This window comes from Caenorhabditis remanei, chromosome IV (genome assembly GCF_010183535.1).
Source record: "Caenorhabditis remanei strain PX506 chromosome IV, whole genome shotgun sequence".
NCBI lineage: Eukaryota > Metazoa > Nematoda > Chromadorea > Rhabditida > Rhabditidae > Caenorhabditis > Caenorhabditis remanei.
In genome coordinates, this window is record NC_071331.1 from 21679805 (window position 1) to 21691898 (window position 12094).

The 12094-nt window shown below is 43.3% G+C and overlaps 2 protein-coding genes across 2 annotated transcripts; both read right to left on the bottom strand.

Moving 5' to 3' along the window:
• Window positions 1-2138: 2138 nt before the first annotated feature.
• Window positions 2139-3077, bottom strand: GCK72_015658 (uncharacterized protein; the record flags this gene model as incomplete). The annotated part of the gene is made up of 1 exon (XM_053731044.1): window positions 2139-3077. The coding sequence occupies one exon, from the start codon at window positions 3075-3077 to the stop codon at window positions 2139-2141; it is 939 nt and encodes a 312-aa protein (XP_053585816.1).
• Window positions 3078-11023: 7946 nt separating this feature from the next.
• Window positions 11024-11476, bottom strand: GCK72_015659 (uncharacterized protein; the record flags this gene model as incomplete). The annotated part of the gene is made up of 1 exon (XM_053731045.1): window positions 11024-11476. One exon carries the CDS (start codon window positions 11474-11476, stop codon window positions 11024-11026), a length of 453 nt encoding a protein of 150 aa, XP_053585817.1.
• Between the last annotated feature and the right edge of the window lie 618 nt (window positions 11477-12094).

A 12094-nucleotide genomic window follows, 5' to 3' on the forward strand; every position in this document is an offset into this window, starting at 1 on the left:
TTCAAATACCGAGAACCACGAAGCCTCTAGTCTACCTCTCGGAACGGCTCCGAACCGCGCGTCCCCTGGACAGTCGATCTCGTGCCCGGTCTGTAGAGGTAGTCATGATCTTTTCGACTGTGATAGCCCGAAGCTACCGGCCTATTGTGCTAGGAACCATTTATGCGTTCTCTGCATGTCGTCAGATCACCCGACACGCCAGTGTCAGATTCAGGTTATCCGGTCATCACCTATTCTTTCTGACTACATCAATAAGATGTACCCAGGAAGTGGTGGACGTTTCATGACCTCGGATACACAGATAGTAGCATCAACTCCTCGCGCCAACGTTCCCTCGAACTTCCATTCTCTGTCTGACAGCGAAAGGAAGGAACACGCTCGCACTGATTGGACTCTTGCCCCACAATCTCGAAACGAAGTCTCCTCTGAAGAGGACACTTACGACGAGTGTCGTGCGGCTGAGAGAGACAGAAAAATAAGGTCGAATAACTATTGGTTGTCATTTTACGACCTCGAGTCTATTCTCCCGGAATTTTCTGGCGATCCATTCAAATACAAGAGGTTCATCTCGTTGTTCGAGAAACTTGGCATGGAGAATCCGCGACTTTCAGATGAGATGCGCCTAGCTCTTTTGGAAAAGAAACTTGTCGGAGACGCCCATCGGTTCTATGTCGACCTTAGTGACACCCGAGAAGCGATCGAAGCTTCGTTAAACGGACTTCGAACTGCTTTTTGTGGAGATACTTCGGAAGTGACGGAAGCCCTGGCCCGTTTCCGTGAGCTCAGTTTCCACGAGTTTGACCACAAACGTATGTCTCGCCAGCTACATGATTGCAAATCGCTAATCCTAAAGCTTCGAGACCTAAAGGAGGATGTAGATTCTCCTGCGTTTGTACGCACCCTCATTGAGAAGTTGCCGGAGATGATTCTAAACATCATCAAACCGTTGTTCGACAACGGTGCGCAACCGTCGACAGATCAAATAATTGAAGCATACACGAGTTACTTAAACGAGTGTGCCTTCTTTGATAGATTTCGTCCTGCGCATGCCTCTAAGAGATCGAAAGAGATCACGGAAGGTCCCGAATGGGATGAGTCCCTGATCTCTAGTACGTCTAACGGCGGACAGTCCACAGCCAGAACCCATCAGTCTGAGTTTTTTCGTGGCCCCCTCGGGGGCTCGCAATAATTCTCCAGGGGTTGGTTTTGGGCCGTCCTCGGCTCGCACGCCAACTGTTGCCTTGCCAGCAACAGTGCCTCTAAGAGCAATTGAACCGTTATACAGTAGCATTCGAGAAATCCATGATGCGACTGTTAGGTGCAACGGCAAGATCTGCGAGTGGCTAGAATCATTCGATTTTCTTCGAAGTCTCCTCCTCGGAAGACGTTCCAGCTCTTGAGCCGGTTCAGAGAGATCATGATTTTCGACCCCCTCAAGATCCCCCTTGCATCGCAACGTTCTCAATTCACTCTATGAGGCCACCCGTTGAAGTTTCTGTAGTAGCCGCAAGGCACGCGGAATTTTCTCCATTTGTTCCAATTATTTTTCCAGATCCTCGAGCTCTCCAGTTCCCATCTCGGATTGTTACCCTAGCAAGTTCTCGCCTTCTCACCGCGGAAACTCTCTCTCGTATTGATCTCTCAATTGTTCCAACCGACGAAATCTTCACCGACCTCGCACATCCTCGTCTCAATATAAAATCCGGCCCCCTTCATGTCAACTCCAGTAATTCTTATACTGTACGAAGAACACTACACGTCGTCTTCTACTTTTGGATTTACCCTCGTCTTGGCCCGTATATGAATCGTCAACCCGGAATTACTGACGAAAATTCCATTCATGTCAACCTACAAGGAACGTGCAATCCTGTGCAAAATGGTCTCGGAATCCCTCGTCATGGAACAACAAGTAGACAATGCGATAGAGAAACTCCCCGGTTGCGGAAATCCACAGAAGAATGTTTTCTTCTGGAGACTTGCGAAGGTACCACAATCCCTCGACTGGAACCACGGAGAACTCAGGAGAAGGGTAAGATTATGGTTTCCCGTTACCTCGGAATTCATTGTTTCAATGACACCGAGCTCATCCGGAAACCAAACGGAGATTTGGTAGAAGTATCTAGCGTTTTTATGGTACTTCAATGGGTAAACAATTTGTTGAAGACCAGCGACGAAGGAAAGAAATTTTCGAAAGTTAAAGTACAAGTCTGCAGCGAAACGTTGAATGTAGCGGATTCAAAGAAGATTCCGGATGTAGGAGTTTGTCGTTCTGGCACACCTACAGAAGGAATTGGACTGAAGTCTAATGGGACCGAGCCAAAACTCGTGCCTCCTTGCCCGACCTTGGATACTTGTCGATCAGGCGCACCCAAAGAAAGGATGGTACCTCCAGCACCGGATTCAGATTCGTCTGAAGAAGGATCCTGGCGGGAAGTCCCGAGCTTGGAAGCTTGTCGATCAGGCGCCCCCAAAGGAAGAATCGTACCTCTAGCCCCGGATTCAGACTCATCTGAAGAAGGATCCTGGCGGGAAATTCCGACTTTGGACGCTTGTCGATCTGGCGCATCCAAGATAAGGATTGGACTAAAGTCATCTGGTCTCGAGCAATTGCCCGATAGTGGTTCCCCTCGAAATGCTAATTCATTGGCCTTCGACGGTACACCTCGATCCGGCACTGCCCCACCAGCCGAATCTGCCACGGACATGGATGCTTGTCGTTCAGGCGCACCCAGGAAAAGAAGAAGACTGCAGCCTCCAGAATACGTGTCAATACCCGAGAGTGGTCCCCCTCGAATTGCTAATTCTTTAGCCTTTGATGGTAAACCTCGCTCTGGTACGGCCGTTTTCTCAGACACAGGGTCAGTTATGGATGTTGGTCGATCTGGCACATCCAAAGGACGGATAGTACCCCCAGCACCGGATTCAGATGCTTGCCGTCCAGGCGCATCTGGAAAAGGATCCTGGTGGGAAGTCCCGAACTTGGAAGCTAGTCGTTCAGGCGCCTCCAAAGCCAAGGTACCTCCTCGTGCCCCGGATTCAGATACTTGTCGTTCAGACGCATCTGGAAAAGGATCCATGCAGAGAATCCCTAACTTGGATGCTAAACGCCACGCATCTAGTAACGATTCTGCAAAGATGTATTCTAATCCTAAAGCCCCTCGACAACGAGCAACCGCTAAAATGGATGACTGGACGGAGTCCTCAGGTTCCGCGATCTCCCATGACGATGATGGACCCACAGATATTGTTAACCAATGTCCTGGTGTCAGTTATCCAATGGTGTCTTCTCGCCCTGATCCCGTAGATCGTGCGAAAGCTCGATCACTCAGTCACCGTGTCCGGCCTTTCAACCCTCGCAAATCGAAAGCTAACCTTGCATGTTATGCTTGCATAACGCAAGAAGCCGGGCCTCAGACCCCCCGGAGTGTTGACAGTCCCCTGGTCCCCGAATCAGGTTCCTGTCCCACTCCAAACTAAAATGTAATTTATATTACTAAATTATTCTAATTTAGTTTATATTTATTACGTATTTTACTTTCAGTTAATTATCTCCCTTCTTCCCTGTCCCTTTAACCCCATTTCAGGCGGAAGTAATATTCCTCAATTCAAATCGCCGCCAACAAGTCGTGTCTGCGTCTCTCCAGTCAAAGGCGCACACTATTTCCTCGTCGGGTCTCGCCGCGCCGCACACCTGCCAACGACTGTGACCGTACTCGACCGACACCCCCACTTGGCCTAAAAGCCATTAATTAATTCAGTCTTGTTTTTAGTTTTGTTCTTTTAACAATTCTCTCTTTTGTTGTTTGTTTAGAAGTTGTACGTGAGCCTCGTCGGCGTCCCTCTGGACACCCCTAAGCTTTAACTAGCTAGGAATCCCCAGAGAGACTCCTCGAATACCTCGCTTACTTCTTTTCTCCCTTTTCATGTAATTTCCTAAAGGAAATAATCGATCAGGTTTTTAATGCAGTCCCTCGCGGGTCATGCTTTTCCCCTGAATAAATCGGTTATTTAATACACGTGTTAACTGTACAGCGGGACACTTCCTTTTACCTCTGAACCACCTAAAACGGAAGTCTATTTTGGGCGCATGTTCCCACCCCACTCGGCACATTACCGGCGGCCTTCTGGAGACAGAAGGGGTGGCCACAGCGTTGTATACTTATTAGCCACCCTGTATAAACACAACTAGACTCTAAAATTTTGAATTTTTGTTTTATATTGTTTTTCCTGCAAATTTCAGACTCCTGGCAGCATTTTATGCCTGAAACCAACCCAAACGAGCAAAAATTCAGTGAGTTTTGGAATTTCGAAACTTTTCGAAAATCTGATTCTTACTTTATAAGTTTTGACACGAGGATCTCAGATATTTCAGAGAACTATGTGAGCGCACTGGAATTTTTTTCAAGAGTTTAAATTATTTTCAATAATTATTTTTTTTCAATTCGTAATATAATATAGTTTGCACTGTGCTATACTTTTAGCAATCGGAAGAGCATTATTGAAAAACTGATAAGAAACATTTCGAATGTGCATACTGCATTTATTTGTTCAAGGAATGTGTAGTTTCAGAAGATCAAACGAATAAAATTTACCGTAACCCAGACACTCAGTAATACAATTTAGTAATAAAAAAGAGGGATTTAATGTCTGCTGCTGTGCCTACGAGACACAAAACGTTTCTCTTTTCTCAAACATTTTTTCATTCTTCTTGTTTCCACAAGAATGTTTTCAATCCTCTTGTTACTCCTGCTCCCTTCTATATCTATCTGCTATAGACCTCCATTGTCTGAAAATGTGAAAATGGTAGTCGTCTTCGGGAAACCATTAGAATTCACGAATCCTGAAAAATCCGAAGAAAATTGGGCGGATTGTCTTCAAAAATGTTGGAAGCAATGGGATTGTGTGGTGGGTTTGTTTGCTGGCCTAGAATCCCAAAGTGGGAAAGTTAGGCCACAAAAGCAAGAAATTTAAATTCAGAATGACGAGAGCTTTCAGCAAAGTATAATCATGGAGTGAAAGCACGAAAATGAAAGACAAAAAAGATTACTGTAGTTTTCACCCTATGAGAGCTCTTTTTCTCCTCATTACAATCCTAGGCTACCGACTTCTTCTAGTTGTGGATTACTGTAGTTTTTTTTTCAAAAGTACTGATGTATGTATTACAGTAGTTAGAACAATTTTTTAATGAAAATTCAATTTTCTCCACTGATTTTAACCCTGAAATCAGCAAAAACCAACAAAAACTGATTGAGTTACAGAATTTCGAAAATTTTCGAAATATTCGAAAATCTTGTTTTTACATTTATTATTGTAACTCAGTCAGTTTTGACATTATCTACTCGAACGCTACATTTTTGAATTCAGCTTGTCGAGGGCGTTCAGAAAAGTACCCACAAGCCTAGGTTCCGACCACTTTGGGTCCCACCACGAAAACTACAGTAACCCTCGAAAATCGTGTCGAGACCCAACTTGCTTCAAACCTAGTCATGATTATACTCATTCGAACCGTCTTAACGAGCTGAATCTAAATATTGTGTGTGTTTTGAGTCTCGACCAGATTTACAGGGGTTACTGTAGTTTTCGTGGTGAGACCCAACATAGACATTTTTATACTTTTCTGAAAGCTCTCGTTCTCCTGATTATAACGACATTGATGAAATTTCAAAAACTTTCAAATCCTGGAAATTTTCAGGTAGTTTCACAACTCTCCGATGGATGTGAATATTTTAAAATTCAAGAAATTCAAAAAGTGTTAAAACTAGATAGTTCCAGTGGTCACAAAGTTGGAATCAAGGTATTTCCTGATTTCAGAATATTCCAGAATCTATATTTTCAGATAAGTCTTTTTACCGACATGTGTCCACGTGATACAGAACCTCCGCCCCTTTTCGGGAATGACTCATCTTCTTTGATTATAACAAATGGATCGGATAATTATTATAAATCTGAAATTACTGAAACATCGGATACGTGGAATTTCAACTACAGTATACACAAGTGTCTCACTGATATTCCTGAGAACTATGTAAGTGCGCTCTATTGAGAATTTGCTGGAAATTTGTTTTTTTTTGTTCTAGACTCTTCTCAACGGAACATATAGCGGTCAACGTTATCAGATGAATCTTACGTCCCCGTTTTATCCAGGAGAAACATTTTTTATGAGAGGGAAAACGCCGACGTATGGAAATCAGTGAGTTTTTGGGTTCTGGGGGGTACTGTAGTTTGAAAAATATTTTTTAACAAATAGCTCCACTCAATTCCTATCGTTTGAACCCAAAACCAATGAAAACGAGCAAAAATTCAGTGAGTTATGGAATTTCGAAACTTTTCGAAAAAAACTGATATTCACATTTTATGCCATAACTTTATAGTTTTTGACACAAAATCATTGAAAATTACATTTTTGAAATCAGCACGCTGAGGGCTTTCAGAAAAGTACCCAGACGCCTAGGTTTAGAAGAATTTGGGTCTCGACGCGAAAACTACAGTAACCCTTGTAAGTCGTGTCGAGACAAAAAATACTCGGAATATAGGCTTGTGGGTACTTTTCTGAAAGCTTTCAACGCCCTGAGTACAACGCGCGGCCTAGTTTTGGGTTTCTATGCCACCAGACGGGATTCTAGGTCATTTTTAAAGTTTTGAACCATTAAAAACACTATTTTCAGAGTTACAATCTCATTTGTGAAATTCCCAGAAAAGGATTTTGCACTCCACATCCGATTATACTTTGGTTATAAGAGCCTTAATACAACGGATATTTCTGTATGGAAAAATGATAAAGTGGTAAGACCAGTGGATAATCAAATAAATCCATACGGATGCGAAGAAGATTTCGAAATTCGAATAAACGCTACGAATACTGTAGTTTTCATTTTCATGAATGACTATCCGGTGATACAGTATACCTTGGAGCCTACAGTACCCTTGTGGGACATTACTAATTTTGTTATTAATGATAGTGGACATAGTTATCAACAGGTCACATTGTATTATATCGGATGGACCGGGAATTGTGAGGTAAGAATTTTGAGAAATAATAATAATTTAATCAGAAAAACCCAAAATTTCAGTATGTACCATTGTGAGCAGACACTGGATGCTATAATGAAGGAAATGTACAAGTTTTAAGCATGGTTTAATAGCTTACTCTCTGTGCAAATGAAGACTACACTTGTTGTTCAATATTTTTGCAATTTGTCGTAATAACTGATGAATTGAATGTATTCTGAAAAAAACATGCAGAAAACATATTTTAGTAACTAGCCCTACTCAATTCCTATCGTTTAAACCTTAGACCAATGAAAACATGCATAAACTCAGTGAGTTATGGAATTTCGAAATATTTCGAAAATTACATTTTCACATTTAATGTCATAACTTTTTAAGTTTCGACATAATGTCAATGAAAATCATATTTTTGAAATTAGCGTTTTGAGGGCATTCAGAAAAGCACCCACACGCACAGGTTTCAAAAATTTCAAAAATTTGGGTCTCACCACGACAACACAACAATTTACGTATCTCCATTAGTTTTAGCCCAATTGTCTTGAAACTAACTTTCTCGGATTTAGCTCATCGAGGGTTTTCAGAAACATACCCAAGAGCCTATATTCCGAGTAGTTTAGAGAACCAAATCACTGCAAATGTATATCTTGTGGGTAGTTTTTTGAAAGCTCTCGTTCTCCTTAATCCATTACGCAGACAAATGTTGGGTTTCTAGGCCACCTGGTGGATTTCTAGGCCATGGTGGTCATAGATCTCTGATTTTTTTAGTTTTTTGTTCGAAACAAAAAGAGTGAAACCACTTGAGACAAAGTGGGAGGTGTCAAATGTGACAACTAGTGAAAGGGAACTAAATTTGTTTCACTTTTCTCATTTTGACATTGGAAAATGGTGACTAGAACTCTTTTTCTGGAGGTTTTTCTCATTTTCTCGATATTCTGCTATAAACCTGATATATCTGAAAATGTGAAAATGGTCGTGGTCTATGGGACACCCTTCGAATTTTCAAATTCTGAAAAAAGCGAAGAAAATTGGGCGGATTGTCTTGACAAATGTTGGAAAGAGTGGGATTGTGTGGTGGGTTTGTAAAAGGTGGCCGAGAATTTCAAATTAGGAAAGTTAGGCCACAAAAGCAAAATATTTGAACTCAGGATGACGAGAGCTTTCAAAAAAGTATAATCATGGTGGGGTTTAGAGTAAAAAAAGCTCTACTTTTCCTGATTCGAACGACATTTATGAAATTTCGAAAAATTCAATCTCTAGAAATTTTCAGCTAGTTTACCAGTTGCCCGCGTACGAATACGGGGTGATAGGGTCCTGATAAAATAAGACGACAAATACACAGTTTCTTACAATAAATAAGGTTTATTGCAAGAAAATAAAATAAGAGAGCGTAACTTACAAAACAAAGGTTAAACAACCAACGCTAAAACTAGAACTAACTCTGAAAGCCAACCGACTCCAGAAAACTACTTGTTGCCACGTGGAGTACACGTGTCCACGTGAACTGACGCGCTGAGGTTACGGTAGGCGCGTGAGCTTTTGGCGGAGTGTCGTTGCGTATTTATTGTGAGGACTCGGAGAACTACAGGGTTATGAGGGTACCTTGCCACCGGCAACTTCCCCCCCTTTACAGAAACCGGGCCCCGACCGGTTCGAGTACTCTCACAGATACGACTTACATTCTTCTCCCCTTATCTCACACCACCTAGCCTAAACTCAGTCACACCACCCTAACATAAAAAATAAACAAAAGTTGTCTTTAGGAGACCTCAATGCAAAATGCTACCCTAATTTTACACTGCTACTAAAACAAACACTTAATTAACAATTTGGATTGTCCACCAAGATGACATCACTGGTGACTCCATTTGTCCTCCTCTATCCGTGGCTCCGAAGTCACCGACTCTTTTCTCAGTTGGGCCACCACCACATTCTCCGTCGTCCTCGCGTCCAGGAACTCCAGCAGTTGTTCCCACGTTTTGAACTTTTCGCCCGCACTCGCAGCCGAATCGCTCCACTTCACATGACCGGCAGTTATCCAACTCCGTTTCCAACTTTCCACCAATCCCGATTTTGCACCATCCATTTTGTATGGAATGATCGTGATCTCCTTCACTTCCTCAGCTAATTTTCGCACCAAGTCACCCAACTTTTGGTTCGTTTCCTCGTCCTCCGTGAGCTCTAACAAGAATACGATCGATTCTACATTCGCAAAATCGAATTTATCCTTCCCCGTTTTCAGCGCACTTTTCTGATACTCAAAGATAGATTTTCCTTTCACGCCAATTCTCGGAGTTATGAGAATCTTCGATTCTCTAATCACCGTCTTCTTTGGCTTCATCCCTTCTTTTTTCTCTTCCGTCACTGTATCCACAGCGATTTCCTTGCTCTTCTCCGCAGTTTTTCCGGAAGAATTCGTGTTTTCCACCCGGATTCCCAGATTTCCTACCATGAACACCTTCTTCTCCTCACTTCTCGTCTCTCCTCTTGACAGACTTTCCTTGCTTTCCCCCTTTCTCGTCGCATCTCTCTTTCCCTTCTTCTGTTGAACCTCCGTTCTTTCCCTTTTCCACTCCAACGAAACTCCAATACTTTCGAATGCGTTCGTTCCAAGCAGCATTATTTCAGCACCGTTCTCAACGATCTGAAAAACTACTTCCGCCTTCCTATCTCTCACTTGAATCGGTACTTCGATTTGCTGAATGATACGCATCTTCTTTTTCGAAGTATCGATCACTTCGAAGCTCGGTTTCCTTAACCTTTTCACCACCTCCATCCAATTTCGGCAACCCTTCTTCAGTCCATCCCATGCTCCAGTTGACATCACCGACACCGCGGCTCCACTGTCGATCACCATTCTCCGCTCTTGTCCCAGCAACTTAACCGTCTCCACAGCTACTTTGCCTACACCTTCTCCTTTTCCTCTCACTTCTACACTTTGAACTGGCTTCGGTGAGCATTGACGCGCCAAGTGTCCAACACCTCCACATGAAAAACATTTCTGCTCCCTCCAGTACTGCTTTTCCCCACTTCCTCTATCTGCGACCGTTTCTCCTTTCTCGCAGTCATTTTCAGCCTTCGGACGTTCTTCTTCTCTTTCCTTCCACTGAGAGTCCTTTCTCCCCTTCCAGCCTTCAGAATATCCACTCTTCTGGCCATTTCCACGACGCTGTTCGTTTTCTTGTTGCAGCACGATATCTTTCAGATGATCGTACTGTTCTTCCAACGATAACTCGAAACGCTTCATTATGAGCATTTTGTGCAACGTCTCATCTCCGCGCACCGCTTTCATCAGCTTTGTTGTTCTCATCTGAGACAACGTCTCCTGCTTTACCTCCGGGAACGCCTTCCTCGACCACTTCTCCACCTCCACGAGATACTCCCACATCTTCTGGTCCGACCTTTTCTCCAGTCCTTCAAACTCGTTCAGCGCTTCGATCTTGCTATCTCCTTGTCGCTTTCGCAGCTTTTGCTCAAACTCTTCGAACAGCGACTGTATCGATCTTTCGAATCTCTTCGGCAATGTTTTGAACAATGACTTAGCTGCCCCTTTCAAAAACTTTTCCTCCAAGATTGCGACCAGCTCGTCATCACTCTCCGTCACATGGTTGTACTTCAACAAGAATGCCCGTTTGAATTCCTTGAACTCGCCTGTTCCATCAAACGTTTTTGGCTCCGGCAACGCTGAAAACTTCAACATCCTGTTCATACATTGCACCATTTCGTTGACTTCGCTACTTCCTGACCGACTCAAAGTTTTTCTGCTAAACTCGTCTTCTCCTCCTTTCTTCCTGTTTCCCTCATCGTTTCTCTCGATGTCCCAATTTTCCACCCTCTCGCACCAGCTTCTGTTTCCTTGGGTTTCGTCCCACAAGCCATTCGGCTTGCGTTCCTGCCGCTCCACCGTCTTCCTCAGTTGTTTCAGCGCCTTCTCCAGCCTACTGACCTGCGCCTCAGCCACCTCCTTTTCTCTCTGGATTTTCCGGATTTGCTCCCCGAGCATCTCCTTTTCTTCATTTCAGCACTCCGTCAACAAGTTCTTCTCATATTGCACTTTCTGCAATTCCAGATTTACTTTTCCCACGGACCATTCCGCTTCTTCACTTTCCGCTGCTTTCGCACACGCCTCTCTCAACTCTTCCACCGATTCGAGCTTGAACTCTCTCATAACTCGAATCACCGATCGCGGCCATTCATCTCCTCCGATTTCTTCGAACTTTTCCAACAACTCTCTGTGGAAAATTCTCATCGGCCCCAGAATCGCATCGGCCTCCTGTTCGCTGCATTTTGCTGTCAACTCCCCGAGTTGCAACCTTGTTTCGTCCTCCACTTTGACGCTGCTAGCGATAAGTTTAGTGAACTTCTTCACTTTCTTTCTTCTCTCCTTCACGCTCATTTGAGTTTCCACAACAATCATCCGATTGTCGTCCACTTTCGACGTTGACTGCTTCGACGATGTTTTGTCGCTCATCTTCTGCGTTGTTGTCCGTAAACTAAGTTTCTATTCAAAAACTGTCTACTTTTCGTTGATTTTCAATCGACGAAGATTACTTCGATTCTTCGGAGAATTCCTCCAAGTTTCCACGTTATCCAACGAAGAAACTGCCAAAAACCAGTAAATTATTCCTCCGTTTATTCAAACAGAAGAAAAATAAACCAGAAAATTACAGCAAAACAAGGAAAAATAACGAAAAAAAACGATTGACACGGTTCGGCCCCCAAGTTGCCCGCGTACGAATACGGGGTGATAGGGTCCTGATAAAATAAGACGACAAATACACAGTTTCTTACAATAAATAAGGTTTATTGCAAGAAAATAAAATAAGAGAGCGTAACTTACAAAACAAAGGTTAAACAACCAACGCTAAAACTAGAACTAACTCTGAAAGCCAACCGACTCCAGAAAACTACTTGTTGCCACGTGGAGTACACGTGTCCACGTGAACTGACGCGCTGAGGTTACGGTAGGCGCGTGAGGCTTTGGCGGAGTGTCGTTGCGTATTTATTGTGAGGACTCGGAGAACTACAGGGTTATGAGGGTACCTTGCCACCGGCAACTTACCAACTTTTCGATGTATGTTTTAAAATT